General features: G+C 38.8%; 2 protein-coding genes and 1 pseudogene across 3 annotated transcripts; 1 reads left to right on the forward strand and 2 right to left on the reverse strand.

The window, feature by feature from the left end:
• The first annotated feature begins 1075 nt into the window (after positions 1–1075).
• Positions 1076–4943, forward strand: wdr77 (WD repeat domain 77). The gene is made up of 10 exons (XM_085406570.1): positions 1076–1478; positions 1704–1889; positions 1970–2111; positions 2259–2308; positions 2644–2714; positions 2832–2889; positions 3664–3735; positions 3831–3939; positions 4021–4089; positions 4167–4943. Exons 1-10 carry the CDS (start codon positions 1370–1372, stop codon positions 4312–4314), a joined length of 1014 nt encoding a protein of 337 aa, XP_085262696.1. The 5' UTR covers positions 1076–1369; the 3' UTR covers positions 4315–4943.
• A 307-nt stretch (positions 4944–5250) lies between these two features.
• Positions 5251–14579, reverse strand: LOC146669919 (uncharacterized). Its single transcript, XM_085406571.1, has 5 exons — positions 14358–14579; positions 12414–12502; positions 10318–10408; positions 7413–9753; positions 5251–7313 (listed from the first exon to the last, which is right to left on the reverse strand). Exons 1-5 carry the CDS (start codon positions 14434–14436, stop codon positions 7229–7231), a joined length of 2685 nt encoding a protein of 894 aa, XP_085262697.1. The 5' UTR covers positions 14437–14579; the 3' UTR covers positions 5251–7228.
• A 4965-nt stretch (positions 14580–19544) lies between these two features.
• LOC146669920 (uncharacterized) lies at positions 19545–22294 on the reverse strand (annotated as a pseudogene). Its single transcript, XR_014911862.1, has 5 exons — positions 22199–22294; positions 21855–22031; positions 21558–21665; positions 21231–21439; positions 19545–20729 (listed from the first exon to the last, which is right to left on the reverse strand). The product of XR_014911862.1 is annotated as an uncharacterized LOC146669920 (transcript).
• Between the last annotated feature and the right edge of the window lie 1909 nt (positions 22295–24203).

The raw sequence follows: 24203 nt of genomic DNA on the forward strand, positions 1-24203 counted from the left end.
GTGGTCCTCTGTCTTTGCATCTCGTTCCATCATTAGGTGAATATTTTAATAGAATTGCTAATGATGAAATAGCTGTGTTACTAGACGATATTAGGATGGCAGACATTCACATTTTTTTGATGGTTTAAATGTAATGTTTAAACTTGCTTTATTTTTCAAAGAGCTAATAGTGCTACACTCATATTAACTGGAAAAAACAATGCTAATCCTGTAATAAATTATAAAACAGTAAATATGCTGTAAATAATAATAATAATAATAATAATAATAATAATAATAATAATAATAATACCTTAAGTTATTGTAGAAATTCCAAGTTTTACAGTGAACAATGAACCTATCAGCAGATACAATGCCATCTACAAAAGGCAGTGATCAGGTTTATTTTATCTTTATGATCAAAACCAGATGGCGTGATGAAAAGCTGAAGAGCTTTAAAGCAGTTCAGTTAGCTTTGATGTTCCTGTTGACTCGGCACGAGCATTACAAAAGTGAAATAAACATCAAAATAGGCTATCTGCCGAATTGCGAATCTAGAAGTTCGTATCTGTAGCTAGCTGTATCAGCCTGGGAATGAAAAAATGTAATAAAAGAAAAGATTAACTCACGGACTGATTTGTCTGTAACTAACATACTAACTAACTGACATGGGAGTTCACATCAAAGTACAGGCTGGAATTATGTCTTATTTTTCGGAAGAAAGAAGCTACAACAAAAACTTGTTTCTGCCACAGGGAGAAAAAAGGCATCAGCATTATTTGCCATCCATAAGTTATAAATATGAGTTATCATCAAAAAAAATTCTAACACTGAAACGAATAAAAACTCAAAGTAAATGAGCAAACGCACTCCGAAAATTAACTGAAACTAAACAGCGTTCAAAACAAAAAGTTAAAACGAAATAAATAAAAACATAAAAACATGATATAGAAATACAAAACTATAGTAACTGCAGGTGGCAGTGCTGCATTACGTTACAGCATTAAACCTTTGAAGAGGCCGCATAAGCCTAATAATACTGCAGAGGGCAGTAACATGTCTGGAACTGTGCATGCGGCCAAAAAGAAGAAGAAGAAGAAGAAGGAAAAAGCTACACCAGACAGGAAGTGTTTGCTAATAGTCCCATGTGTTGCGCTTCTCCCGGTCATTCATTCGCGAAACGAAAAAATTACGGACTCGTTTTTCATGCATTCAGGCTTAATCGTGTTTTTAGGAACCGACTGTGTACTATTAATGATAGTAATAATATTTTCCAAATAAACTAAAGACAAAGCCTGCAGCATTTCTGCAGTAGCATTAGCTAGCTAACGCAGGAGTTGTGTTGTAGAAGTTTAGGAAATCTCATCAACATTTAAAGTGCGGTTTCTGGATGAATAGTTCCGTGGATACTAGCATGACCAAGGAAAACCGATGGGACATACCCCCCAATGCTCCAGCGTGCATGGAGAGGCACCTGTGCGCGGCACAATACAGAGCAGGTAGGGAAAAGGAGCGATAGCTGAAGGTTAACGTGTAAACACGTGGAGCCGCTAGTTGGTTATTATTAGTGTGTTTACATTTGTGCTAAACTGTTCAAGTCCTACGTTGGAAATGTTAAATAAATAACATTTTATGTTGAATACTAGTCAGAGTAATCTTAACTGGCAGGCGATGAATGAAAATATAGATATTTGAAGGGTTTTCTCGTTGGGTTTTCTCCACAGATGGCACCCTGCTACTTGGTGCCTCCAGCCTCTCTGGCAGAAGCTGGCAGGGATCTGTTTGGATCTACAGCGACCCTGACCAGGCCCCCAGTGAGGGATTCTGCAAAGCTGGTGTGCAGACTGAGGCTGGTGTCACAGATGTCAAATGGGTGTCAGAGAAGGGAATTATTGTTGCGTCAGATTCAGGTAATGAAATGTTTTTTATGGCAGATGAATCAAGCACACACTTGAGGCTTGTATGAAACTGGCCTCATTTTTCTGTGCAGGTGCCTTGGAGCTCTGGGAACTAGCAGAGGATGAATGTCTACTGGTTAATCGCTTTACCAAGCATGATCATGACCATATTGTCACCACAGTAAGCCCCGTGGTTGGAGCAACCGCTGCAGTCACTGGCAGCATGGACTGCAGGTTAGACTTGTTTTACATGAACATACATACACCATTCCACCTGTCACAACAGAGCAGAAGCAATGTTAATTGCTTTTGTTTCAAACTTTGGCTTAATTAATTTTTGAGTTGTCATCCCTTAAAGTGCATCTTTGCTTATTATTACAGAATTAAAGTCTGGGATCTAAGTCAGGAAACGGTTGTCACTGCCTACAATGGTAAGCATCATCTTAACAGTTCTTCATACAGAAATGCACAAAACTTACAAAAATGCTTTTTTCCCCTCAATGTGGAAAAATAAAAGCAAAGAATGTTTATTTTTGGTAGCATTCCTGTATGTATAGATTTTAGATTAATTAATTTACCAAGGGTTTTTTTTCTATTGCTGACATTACCAGACTATCCCAGTGTCATATTCCTATTGACTCTTTGGAACGATTAATTGCTGAAGGAAAGTTTTATATTAAAATGGTTTTAAAAAGCCAAAAATGTCATAAATGTCATTGATGTGAAACGTTTAACTCAACAGTTCTTGGGTTTTTTCTTCCGCCAGTGCACACACAGCCAGTCACTTGTGTTGCCTGCAGTCCTACAGATGAGTCTCTGTTTCTCTCCTGTAGCCAAGTAAGATACTAATCAGCATGTTGTTTGCATTTTTGTCAGTGAGGTTTATTTTTTGGACCACAGAGCTGCAATCATTCAGATAAACTAAACTACTTCTTCTTCTCACCCCTTCTTTAGGACGGCCGTGTGTTGTTGTGGGACAGGAGGAAGCCCAACAAACCTGCATCAAGAATAGGTAAGCTACGTCACCAAGCTTTGATAACCACTTTTGCCAAACACTACTGCAAGAATAGTCGAGATTTGGAAGAGCTCCACAGGAAATGAAGTATGACAGAGAGTAAAATTTGTTCCAAAACAAACAGTTATGTTTACATATTTATGCCAGTACACACACTATGCAGCAGTCATTCACTCTGCAAATGTATATGTGCTAAAATAGGAGTATATACTAATACCTAGCAGGTAGAGACTATTGCACCTGCAATGGAGTTGATTCCTCCAAATACGCAGCCATTACCAAAGTAATCAATCCAAATCCAGAGCCTTAACTTTTCCCCCACATTTGGAGACTTTATCTGTCCTCCGAATGATGGATTTTGACACCTCCAAACCCATAAAGATGTGATTTCAGGACCATTATAGTAGTTTTCAGGTTTGTCCAGGAGTGGCTGCATAGGCAGAAACCACCCTCACTAACTTTAGATCCAGATCCCATCATTTAGTACTGTAAGCAGGCCTGAAATATGACAGAAACCTCTCAGTTCACAAAAGAGCTTTAAGGGTTACTTTCAAGGGGTAAAGAGTTATATAGAGTGCCTAATTACCTAATTAGCTACCTAGTGTTTGATTTTTGTCTGGATGATTAAAGAAGGAATTTGTCTTATCGTTCCTGGAATCTGTTTATAGGCTCTCTTGGAAATATGTCAGTGTCTATGCTGTACAGGATGTCCTGTGTAAGTAATGACAGATGGCAAGCGCATTCTCAGTTTCTGCTTTTGTTTTGCCTCAGATGTAGAGTCACCTAGCTGCTCCCCTACTTCTCTAGCTTGGCACCCTCACCACAGAAGCACCATTGCTTTTGGTAAGACGCTGCACTTGGTCACATTTGATTAAAAGCTGAGTTTAATTGAGAAAAAGTTGATTTCCTTTTTTTCTTTCACTCTCATCGTGTCTCAGGCGATGAGCTCGGCAGGGTGACTGTGAAAGATTTCCTGGGATCGGAGCCGTCTCAGGTGGAGAACATTCACAGCCGTAGAGTTAATGGGCTGGCCTTCTCCACACACAGGTAAATGTAAAGTGTGTCACGATCTCACCTTTGGCTTTATTGCTCTTTTACAAAATTCTGACGTCTTCCTTTTCTTCCCAGCACACCCTTGCTAGCCTCTGTTAGTGATGACTGTAGCGTTGCTGTTATGGACTCTGAACTGCGAGAAATGTGAGTGCTTGTACTTCATGCTGAAAGCATTTAGTTTGTTGTATTATTAAAAACACTAATCACATATTTGTTTGTAGACTCCGAGACCGGCGGCACCAGGACTATGTCAAAGGTGTGAGCTGGCTTCACAATGGCTCCTCCACCCTCACAACAGTAGGCTGGGATCATCTTGTGCTTCACCATAAAGTGGGTCCAGCTGATGGCATTCCCAGTTCCTCTTCTTAGACCGATCAGTTGGAAATGCACTGAAGGAAAGCACTGTTTTCCCCTCACTACTCTCCCCTCATTCCTGAGGTGTCATTTTGCAGAAATGAAAATCTATTGAAAGCTCTCACCTTAATTTAGCCCCCAAAAACCGCACAATATTGGGAATTCTGCTCTCCTAGTCATGGTTTTTGTGCATTACTAACATAGAGAGCATAAAATGGACCTAGTTACATAGTGATGAGCGTTTCTGCTGTCCCCATCTTGGTTGTAAAAAATGGACATTCTACAGAGGGGCAGGTCTGATCTAAAATGCTTAGTCATTGGCTAGTGACGCGATTGACACGTCGTTAGCCACTAAGTGAGCTATTGAAGGGTATAGGAGGAATTCTGTAGGAGAGTCTTTTTGCAACTGCAGCTTTCGCCCTTAGGTGGTCTTCACATCAAATGTAGGCTTATAGCACTTTGACTTCATTTGATTAATTTTTCTGACCAGATAGCTGCGTCCATATTTTTATTCTCTCTATGACTACTAATCACAGCCTCACTATCCACTTCTTTCATACTGTATAGTTTGTCTTTGTGTAACTGCATCAAAGCAGCACATTTGTATTGCAGAATTTTACATTAAAGGTAACTTAATGTTATCAGTGGCATCATTTGGTGTGTTCTTTGTGTTTACTGAGATCAGATATGATAAACTGTTACTACTGTGAGGTAGTGGGAATAAGAGGAGTTTTCAAGGATACACAAAGTGCAGTCAATAAGTTCCTCTTCCCCGAAAAGCCATAAACCTCAACCCCCTCCTTCAAGGTCATGTCCTTATGCACCTCTGCACTGCTTCCAGCACTGCAGCTATTTTGGAGTTGATACTTGGAATTCCTGTTAGGCTTTTAACTTGGAAATTCATTTTGTGGAAAAGGACAATAGTAGAAGGAAATACAACTTGGTTGTGAGTGAAAGTTTTTTATTTGAAAAGAATGCTTACCCTGTTAAACCTCAGGATGTTACAGTACAACTGTGCACTGACAGTGATGGTGTTTTACCCAGTAAATATAGGGGGGAAAAACAGGACAAAAATGCTCGACCTCAGACCAACCACTCTTAAATCTTCCAGATCTAGAATGGTTCGCTTTGACGCAGAAGACATTTCAACACATGGGGTGGGACTTCAGTGAAGCCATCTAAAAATAAAAATAAATAGCAGAAGCAATGGCAGCCCCGGAGAAGCAATGAAGGAAACCATCTTGAGTAGCATAGTAGCTAAATTGAGTATGTTTCTTATTTTATTGGTGGAACTTTTTGATCACATGCCCTGTAAATATAAACCACTGTGTTGGTAAGGATGTGGCTGACGCAAACCCCAACCATTCACTAACAGTGTCAATGTGAGGTCTGATGTAGATAATGATCTATAACTTTTGGTACATTTAAGGCCTTTCATGGAGGTTAAATTACATGTGCTTTGATGTGTTTTGGTTATTTGCGTCAACAACCACAAAAAACGCCTAATAATTAAATCTAAATTTCTTCGTTAGCAGAATCTTGGAATTATTTGGAATTAATTGCGTGATGCTATTTGGGACAATTCTTAGGAGGGAAAAAAAAACTTAAACCAGTTCTTCAGCTAGCTTATATCTTACTTTAATACAAAAAAATCTGTTTGCACACAAGCTCCTACATGATCTGGAGTTGGCACACAGGTTCTTCATGGGGCCCTGACGATTCTTGTTTATATAAAATATTATGAGGTCATCATGTTGCCTAGCAGCCACCTGACAATGTGGCACAATGACACATTTGTAGCTTTTACGCACCTACAAGAGCCTTATAAAAGTATTGTATCATTTTAATTTCACAATAGTAACACATAATTTATATCCCAAAAACTAAGCATGACATATTACGATGATGTCACACTGTCTAGCAACCACCTAACAACAAACTAAAGCCACAAACTAAACAATACTGCACCCTGGGAATTTACCAGTATATTAAATCTGCACTTACATTCTGAGCCACAGCTAAAAGCTTTAATTACTAGGATGATGCAAATCACTGCAGTGTTTTTACATACAATTGAGTACACATGCAAGCCATGTGTACTCAGCAATTTGTTACATTTATTTCCTACTTAGAGTTGAATGTCTTAATTTGATGACTTTCTATATACAACTTTAACATGTACATATAACTACATCTTGCAATGTCCAAATGCGATTTTCATATTATACAAATTGATATCTCCATCAATAACAATGTATACGTAACTAGATTAACACTCTTTATCGTAGTGGTATAGAAAATCCAATACAAACCATAAAGGATTTTTTGGGATAAATGTGAGAATCACACTAGACCCCTACTACTTTGCGCCATAAGACTTTCATAATCGAGATGTAACAGTGAAAGAACATTTCCCATTATTTGGCAGGTAATTACAGCATGAAATAATAACAGTTATGCTCCAAATTACTATATTTTACAATTAAAATTTCTCATTGTTTTATAAAAGACTTTTTAAAAACTTTAAACTTTTTTTATTTGAATATTAATGGAGTTTTCCTATACAATAACATTACCCAAATCTATGGTTAAAAAGTCAACATATAGCAAAATATAGCTTAAGACTAAATAATTAGCAGCAACTACACAAATGTTTAAAACGTTCTTTCTGACTGTGACACAATGGAAAAGAAAACACCATTTGACAGTGACTGTGTCGTGTTTGTCTTTATGATTCGGCAGTCCTTTGTCAACAGGCATTCTTAACATATTTGCTACCCAGTGTGTAAATAACCTGTGTGAAGCCTTCTTTTTCAGCTGTGGTCCACACTGCTGCTGATAAAAGTGTAGTTTCACACACGTTGTGTCCCATAGTCTGTGTTGAAGGTCTCAACATGTCCAAGAATCGAAAGACCCTTAATAATCCCCGCTACTCATGATAAGTAATAGGATTTTTGGTTCCAGGCCGAACTGTGAAAGTCATACCATGTTGATATTTAGACTTCGGCCCATTGCTGAAAAGAAGAACATTTTATGTATGAATATATTAGCCAACCAGTGAGTTTTGGCATCTTAAAAAGTCAATGTGTGACATTTGAGCATGACAGTCTTACCTGGTCAAAACTTTTGTTGGCGAGTTATCTGGATATTTTTTGTTCACTTTACGCTGCAGCTCCCTCATGTCCAGAGTTGCTGCTTTCTGGTGATATTTGGTAGTTGGTGATTTGAGCTGGTCATTGGACTCCCATTCATCAGAGGAAGGCTCTACATCTTCCTTTTGGTGGGAAATTTTGGGGGCCATTTCCTCCAGCTTCTTTTTTAGGATGCACTGGAGATCAAAATGTCTTTGTTCCAGAGTGCGTGCTGGCTGAGTGGAGTCTGGCTTGGGTTTTGTCTGGACTTGTGTCTTTGGTTGGACATTAGGAGGTGGGTGGTTCAGAGGAGGAGGAGGTGGAATTGAAGCTGGAGGTGCTGTCTTCAGAGGAGGAGGTGGAACTGAAGCTGGAGGTGCTGTCTTCAGAGGAGGAGGTGGAATTGAAGCTGTAGGTGCTGTCTTCAGAGGAGGAGGTGGAATTGAAGAGGGAGGTGCTGTATTCAGAGGAGGAGGTGGAATTGAAGCTGTAGGTGCTGTCTTCAGAGGAGGAGGTGGAATTGAAGAGGGAGGTGCTGTATTCAGAGAAGGAGGTGGAATTGAAGCTGAAGGTGCTGTCTTCAGAGGAGGAGGTGGAACTGAAGAGGGAGGACTTGCAGAGGGTTGTGTCTTATTCAAAGGATACTGAACTGAGGCAGGGGAAAGAGAGGTTACAGGTGGTGACGGTGCCTTTTTTGTGGGAGGGTCCGGTGGAATGATGGAAGGTGGCAGGTCCATAATCTTGCTTAAATCATCAAACTCTGGTGGTGGAGGCAGTAATGGCATGCTGAACCCATCTTTATTGCCCTCAGGTTGTGGAGTCTGAGACAGTGAGCTACTTTGATATGCCTTTTGTCTCTCCTCTGCTTTTTTGCTAACAGCAGGGGTTTCTATGATCCTGTTGAGAGCTGGACTGGCAGATGGTGCCTGACCATTGACCAGGGCATGACTGCTTGAAGTTTCAGGAGCATCATTTGTTTGTGGACGGTCTACTGGACTGAAGGATTTTGGAGTCTCTGGTAATATTTTTTCTGTCAGTTTTACAGCTGAAGAGCCAGAACTTGAAAGGTCACTTGAGTGAATACTTGGCTGCTCATTGTTCTTTCCACTGTTTTCCTGTGAAACAGAGTGCGTCGTTCTGTTTTTCTCTCTTTCTTTAGCTGCCTTTAGAAGAGCCAGCGGAGAAGCTGCATTCCCGTCTCGTGCTCCATGGGTTTCACTTCCTTTCAGGTTACGTAGTTTGTGATCCAATATCGGACTGTATTTCTGGTTTGGATTTTGATACCGTACAGGTTTGACTGGGGTTGGACTTTGGTACTCTCCAGGTTTGACTGGGGTTGGACTTTGGTACTCTCTAGGATTTTCTGCTTTTGGACTTTCTGCTTTTGGACCTTGGTTCTCTCCAAGTTTGTCCTTGCTTGTCTCTAAATTAATCTGAGTATTGTCAACTTCATCAAGCTGTAGAGACTTCTGAGGCGGTGGCTGTACTGGTTTGGTTATTTCTGGTTGCACTGAAATTGTCTCTGTTTTAGCCTTTGTCTTAGTCTCTGTCTTAGTCACTGTCTTTTGCTCAAATAGGGTAGATTCAGAAGGTTGGGCAACTTGTAAATTCTCCTCCAGCTCCTTTACAATGGGAACTGGTTTAGATAGTGTAGGCACTTTGGGAGCATTACCGTCCACCTTGACGAGAACAGGGCCAGAGCTGGAAGACCCGGAATCTTCCAGGAGTAACATGTGCTTAGGTTTTTTGTCACGGTCTTCAAACACATTGAGAAATGAGGTCTTAGGAGCAGTGTTAACCTTTGCTGTGTTTTGGGGATTGAAAGTGGACAATGTGGGTGTCTGCACAGGGGGTGGTGGTGCAGGAGTCTGTGGGGGGGAGTCAGAGTTGGAGACTGAGGAAATTCTAATGGGCTTTGGAGGAGGTTTCTTCTGAGTCTTCTGTTGCCTTTCAGTAGGGGGCTGTGGGGCGGCAAATTTTGGATGCTCTGGAACTTGAGCTGATGGTGGACTAGAGATGGGTATGGATGATGGAGAGCCAGTAGAAGTGGTAGATGGAGGCTTTGGTGGAGCCATTGGTGGTGGTTTTAGGAAGGATAAATCCTTTGGTTCTACTGAAGGAGGGTTTGGTGCGGGCATGGAAGGAGGCTGTATGGTTGCTAGGTCTAGAGTGTTTAAGTCACCCAGGAAGTCTGGTGGAGGTGGAATCCATTCACTTGGAGGTGGTGGAGGTGCTACAGAAGGAGGAGGAGGAACAAATATTTCCCCTTTATCAAGGTTAGGCACTGAAGTAATGGAGCCATTGGACAATGGATCCCAACCAACTGTGGATGAGAAGACAGGACAAATGAGAAAGGTTTTTGCAGAAACAGACACAGTATTCAAATATGCAAACTTGCTGCATAAATAAGAGACTAAAATTGAAATCCGTCTGTTTCATTTAAAGAGTGCAATTCATTTGTGCATATAATATGCAATAATAAGAATATTATTAAAGAGGCAGAAACGATTATAAAGAATAAGAAAATTCTTTATAAAGCTTTAAATTCAGCTTTCTTACATAAATTTAGAATTGTTAAAAAAGGAAATAAAAGAAGTAAATGGTTTCCACTTATTATTGAGAATGCTAACACTCCCATTATGTAAATATATTTGGCATCTGGTATGACCGTTTGGACATTTTCAGGGGGAGTTATTGAGCAATGCCCGAGCAAACATTAACCTGCCCTCCTTTTTTTCCTCTTTATTTTGATTGCTGTGATCCATCAACCGAGTCTGAGCAAAAGCCCCACAAGTCATGTGGACTTTTTAGGGTCTAATTAATGGGATTCTTGCCTTTTAGTCAAGTTAAACCTAAAGTACATATTGGAAGGTAGCTAGATGCTCACCTGAACCGTTGGTCTTTGGACCATTGACAGGGGGCAGGAGAGGGACTTTCGGCATTGGGACAGCAAAGCCTTGGAAACTCTCAGACAAGGACTGCGAGGGAAGAAAATTAAACACCATCAGACTTGATTTTTCAAACCTCTTAACACAAGAGACAAAGATCAACAGTAAAATTGCGATAAGGCTATATACTGTAGCCTGTATGTACAGAGATTTTTGTCTGGCAAGTATTTGGTCTTGAGGTGCACAAACCAGTTCTCAACTATATCAGCTCTCAGTGTTCCTTGAAAACAGGTTGGCCTGTCCAATGCTTGCAGCATTTTTAGCGTCAGCAGAACTGAAGTAGCTGCCAAAATCATTTCAATGTGCTGTTACGTGAAAATTCTATGATGGTGGTTTACGGTGCCTTATGTTCACAAAATTAAGTACTAAATATGTCAGACTGCTTTGCAGCAACTTAGGTACATGTCTAACCTTTAGGCTTCTTCAACATAAAACAGCTAGAGGTTTAAAAAAAATAAAAGAAAACACGTTTGCATACTTGAGTGATGAGAAATATTTGGTGAATCAGAGGATACACCTATTATTCATCACATTGTCTAAGATGGGCCTGGCTGAGAAAACTGCGTGTTACTTAGATACATGGGTGTTTTATGTTGTAGGCAAGAGGGGCAAAATAGAGGAAGAGTTATGGAAAGTACATTGCTGTTCTCTCTACGACACCAAATAAATAGAGACTGTGTTGACACAATACAAATCTAAGAAACTTGGAAAGTTATATGTCCTTCAAATGGGCAGATATTCAGTCCAGGAATACATAACAGCTGTATCCTTTTGATCTTAGTCTGCTGCAGACCATTTGAGGAGGAAAGCAACAAGGAAATTTTAAACTGGACTCAATTTATGCCCTAAGAGCTCCCCTTATACCACGTTTCAGCCATGCTGATTGTATGCAGTAATGAATTAAATCAGCATCAATAGATAAGAATAAAAATCTTCAGTTTCAGGCAGCTGCCGTCCTAAAAGATATATCACACCTTGAATAACACCCTCTTTTGCTAATAATCCCAGTTGCGTAGCTATTTGGAAAGGTATGAAAACTGCATCACGGAGCGAGGGCGTGCCATTAAAGACAGCGTATGATCCAGTTTGATTCCATCTCGCCTTTTCTCCGCGCTATGACTCACGTTCATCTGTCGCAGCGCTCAGAGCTGTCCTGCCCATGTGCTGCAGGGTGTGCCGCATCCACATGCCACAGACACATTCACAGAACACTCCCAGAAAACACTGAGCTGAGGTGTGTGAACCAAGTGCTCAGATGAGCTTTGCATTTTTGTCTGCAACATGACAATGCAATGGGAGACTTTAAGTGCAAGACTAAATTGTAATTGACTTGCTCTAATGTCTTATGGCAACTTTGGCAGCTGTAGCTTTTGTGCGCAGCGTGATGTGACCTGCAGAAGATCATTGATCATGTTTTCTGCAAATTACCTGTTGAGACAGCATCGCTGTGAGATATGTCGTTTTTTTATAGTCATATTTCATGTCATTCTAAAAAAAGAAATGAGCATTATCACTCCCACATGAGATACTGGAAGAAAATAAGTCGTGATCTCTCTGTGGAGACTTTTACTGTGCGGACCACGTCACACATCAGATTGCACGAGTAAATAAACTCTTTAAACACTAAACTGTCAGCTATCAGTTCATTTGCATCTGCAGGCGCAGGGTTTGAGACTGAATAAAATGGTGGAGCTGTTCACATGCAAATCTTATTCATTAAATTCCATTTTAAAATCACAACAGTTGCCCCAAAGGGCTTTACATTGTAAGGTAAAGACCCGACAATAATACAGGGAAAACCCCAGTAATCAGATGACCCCCTATTAGCAAGTAGTTGGTGTCAGTGGGAAGGAAAAACTCCCTTTTAACAGGAAGAAGCCTCTGGCAGGCTCTGAGAGAGGCAGCCATCTGCTGTGACTGATTATGGTGAGGGTAGAGAGACAGGAGACACGTAAAACATGTCATTTCAATTTCAGAAACTGGGTAATGAACGTAAAAATTTATGTGAACCACATGGTTTCACAGAGATACTCACAGCACCATGCTTCACTGTGGGTCTAGCTCGCACACTTGCAGTCCCTGACTCATGAGTTGCAGATGACCCCAGGACCAACTCTACATTGTCTGTGAAAAAGAAAAAAGTAGATCATTAATATCCAGCGGGCCTCTGGTAGCAAAGCAAGTTCAATTGAATTGATTCAGCTATTAAATTACTAATCAAATCTTCATCATTAATCTGCCAGTCAAGGCCAAAACAATGATGTTGTACACTTGCAGTGTGCAGGTAATGAGATACTGTGTGCATCCAAGTGTCCTCTAAGTAGCTGTCAGTCAGACTAATAATCTGCTGTGTGGCCGTTGGTTGTTGACAACAAAATAGCTATGCACAACTGAGCCGATGATTGCAGTCTTTATTTAAAGTCCACCATTGTGTTTAAGGGAAAACAGTTATGGTGCCAACTGAAATCCATTGCACCACCTTCTGCTTGCTGTACAACACCACAATGTTTATCATATAGCCAGACGTAAATAGTTTATCTGTCGCAAAGCCTGGAAGAATGAATTCAAGGTTTATTCTTGGGGAAAAAACTCGCTTTAACTGTGTTCACTCTTTGAGAGGAGCTTCATAACATGCAGCCAATGTTGCTGCTTTTATGTTGCATAACCCTTTGTTCTTTAAACAAACAGTGCCACACAATGATCGTCCATTCTTAAGTCAAAGTGGTTAAGAGACCAGTCGCATTTGTCTTTCATGTCAGTGGAAAAGCCTGGTTTTTCTGTATGTATCTAAGTCACGGGATGACACAAGACACTCAATGATGACTTAAAAGTGCACCTAGGAAGAGACCCGAAACATGACCATAGTCATTTTCAGATGTGGAAGACAAGCAATAACATTCCTGGGAAACTGATGATTTGAGAACGTAAACCTAGAAGTCACACATTCCTTTGTTCCAGTATGACACTGACTGCTGAAAGACACTTGCCACTTGAAGATTCTTACTCTATGTGTTCATTTAGCTTTCTATTACAAAAGCAGACACAAGAAGCAGAGCGACAGAGGAGCCTGTCATAATAGACAAGGAAAGGGAACTGTTTTCCCACCTATTCCCAGTAGTCACAGGGTGTAGGTCCTCATAGCTTTTATGCACTTCTGTGTCATTTCAGAAAAATGTGGGAACTACAGAATGAATTGGCTGCGGTATTAAACCAGTCTAAGCAAATGATTCGTTTTTCCTATTGCGCCCCTTTCTGATTTAAATAGGCAAATGATCTCTCCTGTGTTGCAGCTTTGCATAGAAATTGTCCTCTCCTTTTCTGCTTTCACTAGTCAAATTCCACTAATGTCACTTAGAGCTTATCAGTAAACTGATATCAGTGTGTGAAAGTAATATTTTTATTATTAAGCTATTAACTTGTGTTTCCTTTTTTTAAGGCTTTAAACTGCATCACACACTCTTGCTCAGCATTTGGAGCTTGCCCAGCTGTTGTACTATGGAAATATGCTGTTATGCATTGTTGTGGCCAGAAGAGTGAATTTGTTTGTGTCAGGTAAATAAAAGTACCGGTAACAGATTTCTGTTTTCATCTATAACACCGTGGATTGTATGTCTAAGAGTAGCTGACTCATATGAAATACACCCAAGGTACACATTTAGCTATTCTAGATGAAAACTTCAGTTTTGTCTGAGAAATCTTAACTTGGATCAAAGTGAACACAGTCTGAAGAGGACCCAGACTCTTGGATTTAAAATATGGATTTACTTTTGTTAAAAACACCGAACAAAATTCATAGATGACACCTGCTGCTACTTGTTTAAAGCACCTGAAGGATTCACTCCTGTCAGCACGTCTAAAGTTTGGAGCTTGGTGGAAACATATGTGTCCTATTGCAACACCAAGTCCAAAGGTCGTGCTGCTCTTCGCTGTAGGCGTAGATACCTGCTCTTATAAACAGACCGCACTAGACTCTACTCACCCATCTCCTGCATTTTGACATTGGTGTCGAATAGAGAATGATTCTTTCGACCCAGAAAATTCAGCGACCCCTTCTTCATTGTTATTGATTAGTTGATGCGTAGCTACGATTCTCGGCTTCAGCGGATCATTGGCGCATTCTCGCCGGCAGGTAAATCCGGGATAAACCGCAAACGTGCTGCTCTGAATGACGGCGTTTCTCCAGGTACACCTGACTCCAGTGATTTGGTGCAAACTTCTCAGACAGACAGAGAAAATGGAGCAAACCCCGCCCACTCGCCTTTCATTGTGCCTCCCTGTTTCTGACTGTACAGCAGCAGCAGGTGAGGCCCTCGGCTCTCCTTACATTCCAGCGCAAACCTCACCTGTGGAAAGAATCAGGTCCTTTAATCACAGGTTTGCTTACGTTAATGGCCTGTACTCTCACTGTTTGATGAGTCAGCCATCCGCATCCGAGCTTTAGCGCACTGGTCTACCTGTATCTCTAAATCTGGGACGAAGTGATCACATTAAAATGCTCAGGAACGCGGGTGAACTTTAATAGCATCTTAATCAAAAAAGACAACAGGGGTTTATTGCATGTAGGTCACTGCTATTATGGTCATAAATGTAAACAAAGAGTAAAATAAAACAAAGCATGTGAACACGTCGAAACATTTTAGTATCCTATTTTTATTTTATTTTATTTTATTTTTTGCTTATGCTTAAAAATTTGATCCAAGAAATGTATAAACCTAATAATGAGATTGTAAAGTGTGCTTGATTAAATCATTCAAAATGAATTAAAAGCCACAACATTAAATAAATTGGTTCTCTTTAAGGATGTAGACCAGGGGTGCCCAATCCCAGTCCTCGAGATCTACTATCCTGCAGCTTTTAGATGCATCCCTACTCCAACACAGCTGAATCAAATGGTTTGATTACCTCTTCAGCATGCCATCAAGTTTGGCAAAGGCCTGATAACAAGCCATTCAGTTGATTCAGGTGTGTCAGAAGAAGGATGCGTCTAAAAGCTGCAGGACGGTAGCTCTCGAGGACTGGGATTGGGCACCCCTGATGTAGACTAATACTGAAAGGGCTCCTTCTATCTCCCGGTGATTTTACATTTAATAGAGTACATTTTGCTGATTGCACTTGTCACGGTTCTGGGTCAGTTTCGACCCAGTATTTTGAGTTTTAATTGATTAGTTTATTTTTGAATGTTTATTGTGGTTTTGGGCGCTATGAGTATTATTATTATAATGATTATTATTATTAGAATTCTATGTTTCTGTTTATTCATGTTTAAGGATTTGTTCTCGGTTGTATCTCACGTTTAGTTTAGTTCAAGTTCCATGTGTCATTCTGTCTGTCTCTCAGTGTCAGGTCTGCGTCTTGGTGTAGTGTTCTCGTTTCCTGTTTTATTGTGAAGGCCTGCGTCTCGTGTGAGTGTGTTCAGTTTTACCTCTGTCTCGTCTTGTTGATTATTCCCAGCTGTGTCCACCACCTGTGTGTGATTCCCCTGTGTTTCTCTGTGTGTATTTAAGTCGTGTCCCCTGTCATTATAGTTCCTGGCCCGTCTGTGTATTCCACCATGTTTCATCCGTGTGTGCCGTCACCATCTTGTACCGTCGTCCACCTTGCTTTATGTTCGTGTTCATGCTCTGTAGTTTAGTTGTCCCAGTATAGTTTAGTTCTCCGTTTTGTCGTTTGCCTCTCTATATTTTTTGTGTCAATAAATCACCTTCAGACCGTCACGACTGCCTGCGCTTGGATCCTCTTTTTCCTTTTTTTCACACGGCTCTTCTCACTCGCCGTGACAGCACTTTTGCTTGAGTACCATTTCACCTGCAACGGGGTATTTTATAGTGTGCTGTTGCTGCTTTTATGTACGTGATTAATTATTTCCCTATCTGTGTGTCTTGCATGTGCACCTAAAACAATTGTTATGACATATGAATATAGTTTAAAGTCTGAAAAATAAAATCAATTATCAAAGTAAAACCATTGTTTATTGTAACCTTCCTTTTTAGATCAAAAATTCTAGAAGAGCAGCTATTAAAAAGTTAGGCCTAACTGACTGTTTACAAAGGAATGGTTTGAAGAGTTTCACAGAAACGGCACTAGTGAATGTTACAAATGATCTTTTTACAGCCTTTTATAATGGACTCATCTCTGTGCTTGCCCTGGTAGATCTCAGTGCAGTGTTCAGTACCAGTACTGACCATAAAACGCTACTACTGAGATTAGAACACACACTTGGTATTAAAGGAACTGCGCTGCAGTGGCCTGAATTATATCTGGCTGATAACTATATACGTTTTCATGGCTATGCAGATGATATCCAGCTTTATCTATGCATGAAGTTTCGTCTTGATGCATTCTCAATCATCCGGGAAAGTAAATCTCCAAAAAGTTGATTCTGTTCATCTGGACCTAGTGTTTTGTGGGAGAAACATTTTGTCACTCATCCAAGTGACTTCTTCAGTCTCAGCTGACTGCAGGTTTCCCCAAGCTTATAAACAGTACAATTGCATAATGACTGAAACCAGCCAACTGAAGGAACAATGGGATGGATGGTCATTCCTTAATCTTAATTATGCAAATTCTCATGGCCATTGATCAACAACCACTGACCAAAACCCACTGATCAATGGCCATGAGATGAAACGTTTGTCCCACAAAACGCTACGTCCAGATGAACAGAATCAACTTTTTGGAGATATGCATGAAGTTGATACACGTCAACTAATTAAACTTCAGGCCTGTCTTGAAAACACAAAAACCTTGATAGCCTATAATTTCCTGCTTCTAAATTTAAACAAAATTGAGGTCGCTGTACTCTGCCTTACTTTAAAAAAATATTACCTTTGCCTTCAATACCACTGTGAGGAATCTTGGAGTAATTTATGACCAGGATATTTGGTTCAGTGAGCACATTATACAAATATGTAGAACTGCCTTCATTCTTTTGCGCAGTATGTCTAAAATGAGAAACATCCTGTCTCAGAGTGATGCTGAAAAACTAGTTTATGTATTTATTACTGGTAGGCTGGACAATTGTTGATTATTCTCCCATATTGACTTAACTTCACTACTGGATTTCTCTTACATTCAGAATCAAATTTAGAATCCTTGTCTTCAGATACAAATTCTTGAATGATCAGGCGCCATCATATCTTAAAGACCTCACAGTAGCTTATTATCCTCTGGCTGTCCCTCTCTGATCCTGGTAAAAGGGTTTTTTTCTCCCCACTGTCACCAAGTGCTTGCTCATAGGGGCTTGTCTAATTGCTCTGTTAGCAGGGGTGTCAAAATCATTTTACATTGTAGGCCACATACAGCACATGATGATCTCATGTGAGCCGGACCAGTGAAACTCCTCTTTCTGCCAGTGTACAGAAATTTAAGCAGATATCTTAAAATTAAAAAGAAGTCCTATTTCAATAGTATCTCTTCCTTTTTCCTTCCTTCCATTTTTTTCAAGATTCAAAGATTCAAAGTGTTTATTGTCATGTGTGCAGAAGAAATAGCATTTCTCTGTGCAATGAAATTCTTTCTTTGCTGTCCATACACAAATGCCAAGTTAGGTAGGGTTGAAGGAACAACATAAATAAGGATAAAAAAAAAAAAAGACAAGATATTAAGATAAATAAGGTAAAAAAGGATAAAAAAAATAGTGAAAGATAAATAAGTAAATGAAGACAAGTGAGTTAAGCAGTTGTTAATGTCAAAGGATATACAAAGGAGCTTAATGTGCAAAGTGAACTTAGTGTGCAAATTGTCCTGATGTGCAAATTGCAGTTGAGGTAGGTCAGCTGTTCAGGAGTCTGATAGCAGTTGGGAAGAAGGAGTAAATAAAATAAATCTGTCAGCACAATGTTTTGGACTTAAATTGTAAGAATAACTTTTACTACATAAATAAAACCAAACTGCACTGAACTGAAATCATAAAAAATTCTTCATTCCTGTTTCAGTCACATTGGTGATCCAGTCAGAGAGTGACTGAAGAAAGACATTTGTCACTTAAAGATTCTTACTCTATGTGTTCATTCAGCTTTCTGTTAGACAAGCTGAGACAGGAACCAGAGTGACAGATGAGCCTGCCATAAAAAACAAGGAAAGAAAAACATATTTCCATCACAAGGTATAGGCATCATAATGTCCTCATAGTTTCCACTTTGAAGCAAAAATGTGTCACATGTGATTTACAGGTAGACCTAAAATACATTTCTGACATAGAAATATAAAACAAACATTATTAAAGAACAACATAAATCACAGTAATTGAAGTTTTAAAAATGCTATGGTGTGTGGAAGCTAAAATAAAGTCTAATATAGATAAAGCAAAGATATGATGGCACTATAACGTGTTGTAAAAGTAATCAACTTTTTCTCTCCATTAATGTATGCAAGGTGCTTGAACAAAACAAATCACAAGAGTTATATTCAACCCTCTGGATAATTGTTCAGTTAGCTATTAGCTCACGTTGGAACATTACATTTGTGTGATAAATGCATGTTTTTAATCTTAAATAAATCTTTGATATTACTGAAGGAAAACCTTCATTCCTTGGTGTGACTTTCTTGAGGATAGTGAAGGATGAGAAACGTGGAAGCAGGATACTCATAAATTTGATTTTGGCTAAAAGGGGTCAAAAGTCTTAAACAGATGAGCTAACCCCTTAAAGTAACCCTGTAACAGCATTTTATCTACTCTGCATCACAGTTTAACAACCTGTGGGTATTTGGGGTTGATTACAGCTGGTAGCAGAGTAATAATTTGTAGAAGTATGTTTCCTTTACACTGATATTCAGTTTTATAAAACACTTTATACTTTTTACTTTGTATTTCATAACATTTTAGAAGGATTTAATTTGTGGTGCTCATATAGTCAATTCAAAGCTGCAGTTACTCGTTGTTATTAATATACACTGTTATCAGTATATTGGTACCACTTTACAATAAGGCTCCCCTTATAGATGCTAATAAATAGTTTATAGCTATATTATTAATTAATTTGTAAATGCTTTATAAACCATTATTAATGGTTTATTATGCATTAGTTAAGGGTGAGAAAGAGGAAAAAAACTGACCGGTTTCTTGCCAAATAGTGAGCCAAATGTGTTCACCTATATATTTCATAAGTTACTATCCTGTAAGCACAATCAGCATTTGTAAACATATTTTTTATCATTTAAAATTGTACTTCAGAAATGCATTATAAATATCCACAACTATCAATCGGAGCTTTGTTGTAAAGTGTAAAGCATAAAACCATTTATTAATGAATAATAAATATTTATAAATGCCAAATGGGAGCCTTATTGTAAAGTGTAAAGCATAACACCATTTATTAATGACTACTAAACATAAATGACAAAAGAGAGTTTTGTTGTAAAGTTTAAAACATGTCAACATTTATTAAGGACTAATAAACATTTATAAATGCCAAATGGGAGCCTTATTGTAAAGTGTAAAGCATAACACCATTTATTAATGACTACTAAACATAAATGACAAAAGAGAGTTTTGTTGTAAAGTTTAAAACATGTCAACATTTATTAAGGACTAATAAACATTTATAAATGCCAAATGGGAGCCTTATTGTAAAGTGTAAAGCATAACACCATTTATTAATCACTAATAAACATTTATAAATGACAAAAGATAGCTTTGTCGTAAAGTTTAAAACATGTCAACATTTATTAATCACTAATAAACATTTATAAATGCCAAAAGTGAGTCTTAAATGTATAATGTCACCATTTATAACACTTAGACCTAAATTACAATCAGTGCTTGAAATAACATTTAACTACTGTCAAAAATGGCAATGTATTGTAAGAGTAACACATGTAAAATTAAATGTGTTTTTTAAAACACCAAACAGTCACCCACTCCAAAAAAAGTTCATGCCAGACTGGTTCAAACTGGAAATATTTTTTGTATGTCCTTAAATAAGCGTCCCAGTGGTCCATCAGGGTGTCGCGAACCAAGCCAAGATGACCACTCAAGAACCATCAGGTGTTCCTCCAGCAACTTCTCAGTGCGATTTCCTCTTAGTCTACGGACATGTCCTTTGATGGTCATCCAAGCCCTTTCGATATGCTGTGTATGACTGCCAGATTGAGGATCTACAAACCACCTGCTGTGATTTACAGTGTAATGTCTGTACCCTATGTTTGTCAAAACATTCTTGTAGGCTCTCCACTCATCACTGATAATGGCACTACCCAACTTAACATGCTGTCTGATCAGAGGAACAAGGTGGCGCCTTGATCGTTTTTCAACAAGTTTTAACACGAGCCTTCGCCTTTTGTCTTTAATTCCCATCATTCCAAATACCCATTTCTTCCTTTTCCATGCATTTCCAAAGCGTCCACGTGCATACTGAAAACAAAAAGAATAAAATTAAATAGAATTAAAATGAAAAAGAATAAAATTAAATATCTACAAAGAAACATTCAAAAAGATGGTTGCTTCTACTAATTTTTTTTACTTATGGTAAATGGTAAATGGCCTGCATTTGTATAGCGCTTTACTAGTCCCTAAGGACCCCAAAGCGCTTTACACTACATTCAGTCATTCACCCATTCACACACACATTCACACACTGGCAATGGCAAGCTACATTGTAGCCACAGCTGCCCTGGGGCGCACTGACAGAGGCGAGGCTGCCGGACACTGGCGCCACCGGGCCCTCTGACCACCACCAGTAGGCAAACATGGGGTTAGTATCTTGCCCAAGGATATTTGGCATGCAGCCAGGAGGCAGCCTGGGATCGAACCACCGACCTTCTGATTAGTTAGATTATGGTAAAGGTTTCCATGTTTAGAGGACACAGTCAGATCTGCATTGATTCTAACAAACCTGTCTGAGAGTTTACCAACCTTTCGCTGATGACCTTAGACAGCTTTCATCTATAACCACAAATTCTCTGTCACCACCAAGACGGTGTCCATTGTTTATTCTGTGTCTTTTAATTGCACGTATACAAACATGTCGAATGTGTCTTGCCATGCTACCTAGTGTTCTGGAGCTGCCAGCCACTTCATCATCGATCATATCTACTTGTCTGAGCCTGAGCCCTTGTGAAAATCTGTGATAGAAATTGAGGCAATTATTACTTACTGAGGCCCTAATTTTATTTCACAAGTCTCGTATTGGTGTTCAATTATGAAAGGTGCATTGCTATTAATGTCTACATCTACATATACCTGTAAATGAACTTCATCCAACTGAAAAGAGATGTTTTTGATTTCTCAAAGAGGGAGCCAGTTCTAATTGTTCTGGAAACTTTCCTATGACTTGCTCTTTTGCAGCACCTGAGAACATATCAATGAGTTAAGTAAAGAAATGGACCCTTAAACAAGAGCATTAATTGAAAAGATAATCACAAAATTAAGTATGAAGAAAATAATAATGAAAAGAGGTTAATGCTCCCTCTTGCATTGATAACCGAAATATTTTGTTATATTTACTACATGCACTACATTATCATGCATTATACATACCACATATATTGGTCTTTCTTCACCACGGAAATCATTTTCATCTTATGGTGACAAACAGGACATCTAAGCTTCTTTTTTAGCAGGTGTTTCTTCTGCAGCCATTTAATGAGCCTTAGTGCCTTATATTTAGTTTGTTTTCCTTCTATTCTGGCGCGCAATCTCATTCCCAAAGACATTCTGGTGGGAAAAAAAAGAGTAATTTATTTTATTATCACCTCGAAACACCGTAAAATACTCTATGGGAGTCTAGTGCAAATCGGTTCAGAGTTAAAGAACTTCACATGCTATATAAAACAAGCCCTATAATCAAAAATAGTCCCACGCAAAAAAGAGGATTGTCTCACCTGTTATAATGTATCTCCGACTTTGTTATGTAGATCTAACCCGCTGGATTCATGCTAAAAAAATATGTTCTGCTGACAAAGGGAGGGAAAACAAATTTAATTTAAACGCAGAGGAGCTTATACAACCATCCAATCACAGTTAACTTTATTAAGGAAAGCCCCTCCTCTCAGAGCGCGACAGGCTGTGGAGCGCTCTGGAAGGTCAAGCCAAAGGGGCACGAACAGACACACAGAAGGCGCTCGTTCAAGTTGCTGCGCCATGGATGGAGCAGAAGATAAAAATTTGTGTGCGTCTGCGACTTACACAGTTAGCACACGTTCGAAGAGATACAAAAAGCAGAGACTGGATGATCTAGATTGCACTAAGCCAACGACGTCAGCAGTTAGACATGAAGGTGAGTATAATGCTAGCTAGCTAGCTACCGAGCCATTTGGCTGCTAGCTACAGTGGCTAACTAACATCACATAACATGTGAATAGCTCTATTACTATTGGTTATTCCAAACGATTGATATCACTTAGTTGTATATTTTTAGTTTTGTTTATGTGCATCATTAAATTTATATTAAACACCCTGGTAAGGCAGTACACATAAGAATTATTTGCCTTGTTTTAGAAATGTCTGAACCACCACATGTGTATATAACATAATTTTTACAAAGTGGCTTTTTATAAATTCAAGTTGTAACCGTTTTTAATCAATATTTTATTTGAGTTTCCCAAGTTTAGATTATAAATTATTTTAGTATTGTAATTTAATAATTGTTTGTTCTTTAGATTCTTCTTCTAATCCTGCCCCTACTGCAACTGCCCTTCTTAACAAGGAGCGAGAGAAACTGACTTTTCTTAAGGAGGAACTGGAGCGCGACACCCTGATGGACCACTGGGACGCTTATTTAAGGACATACAAAAAATATTTCCAGTTTGAACCAGTCTGGCATGAACTTTTTTTGGAGTGGGTGACTGTTTGGTGTTTTAAAAAACACATTTAATTTTACATGTGTTACTCTTACAATACATTGCCATTTTTGACAGTAGTTAAATGTTATTTCAAGCACTGATTGTAATTTAGGTCTAAGTGTTATAAATGGTGACATTATACATTTAAGACTCACTTTTGGCAATGTTTAATATAGCAACTCTAGATGAAATATATAGGTGAACACATTTGGCTCACTATTTGGCAAGAAACCGGTCAGTTTTTTTCCTCTTTCTCACCCTTAACTAATGCATAATAAACCATTAATAATGGTTTATAAAGCATTTACAAATTAATTAATAATATAGCTATAAACTATTTATTAGCATCTATAAGGGGAGCCTTATTGTAAAGTGGTACCAGTATATTAATAATGTACTTGATTGGTCTAAAGTGCATTATAGTAAACTCACTCCAGTAAGCTTAAAAATGGAGAAATTATAATGAGTAAACATAAAATTCTTGATAAAAATATTCTGATTTTCTGACAATAGTGTTGAGATAAAGTTTAGGCCTTCAGTTTGTCCGAGCATTACAATAACTAAGTACATGATGTGGTTTAAAATTGACATTTTATTTTCATGTCATCCAGCAACAGACACAGTTAGATACATTAATTTTTGGACAATGATACATTTTTCTGTGCACCACCACAGTGGATTTTAGACCAGATAATCAATATCTAATTGGAGTGCCGACTTTCAGCTTTAATTCAGTGGGTTTAAATTTCTGAGTTAACTATTGGAGATACATCGTTCTCAGAAGTACTCGGACAATTAAGTGATAAACTGTTTCAAGGTCAAGTAAAGCCTGCTTACTTGTTATTTCAAACTAACTAATCAGATAAAAGATCTGGAGTTGATTTCAGGTCTTGAACTTTCATTTGCTATTGTTAACTGGAATTCTAAACATGCGGTCCAAAGACATGTCCATGTAAGTAAAGAAAGCCATCATTAGGCTGAACAATCAAAATAAACCAGTCCGAGAAACAGAAAAAGGAGTGGCCAAATCAGCAGTCATGTACAC

The sequence above is a fragment of the Rhamphochromis longiceps genome, linkage group LG5 (genome assembly GCF_057381845.1).
Source record: "Rhamphochromis longiceps isolate RC_006_pf linkage group LG5, R_longiceps_female_GT1.1, whole genome shotgun sequence".
Lineage (NCBI taxonomy): Eukaryota > Metazoa > Chordata > Actinopteri > Cichliformes > Cichlidae > Rhamphochromis > Rhamphochromis longiceps.

Bases quoted from the DNA above. Each gene is read 5' to 3' on its own strand.
- wdr77 (XM_085406570.1), top strand. From the start codon at position 1,370: ATGAATAGTTCCGTGGATACTAGCATGACCAAGGAAAACCGATGGGAC. The intron at 1,479-1,703 runs GTAGGGAAAAGG...TTTTCTCCACAG, and splicing joins CGCGGCACAATACAGAGCAG to ATGGCACCCTGCTACTTGGT. The intron at 3,736-3,830 runs GTAAGACGCTGC...ATCGTGTCTCAG, and splicing joins CAGAAGCACCATTGCTTTTG to GCGATGAGCTCGGCAGGGTG.
- LOC146669919 (XM_085406571.1), bottom strand. From the start codon at position 14,436: ATGAAGAAGGGGTCGCTGAATTTTCTGGGTCGAAAGAATCATTCTCTA. The intron at 9,754-10,317 runs GTGAGCATCTAG...TCTCATCCACAG, and splicing joins TCCAAAGACCAACGGTTCAG to TTGGTTGGGATCCATTGTCC. The intron at 7,314-7,412 runs GTAAGACTGTCA...TCTTCTTTTCAG, and splicing joins CCAACAAAAGTTTTGACCAG to CAATGGGCCGAAGTCTAAAT.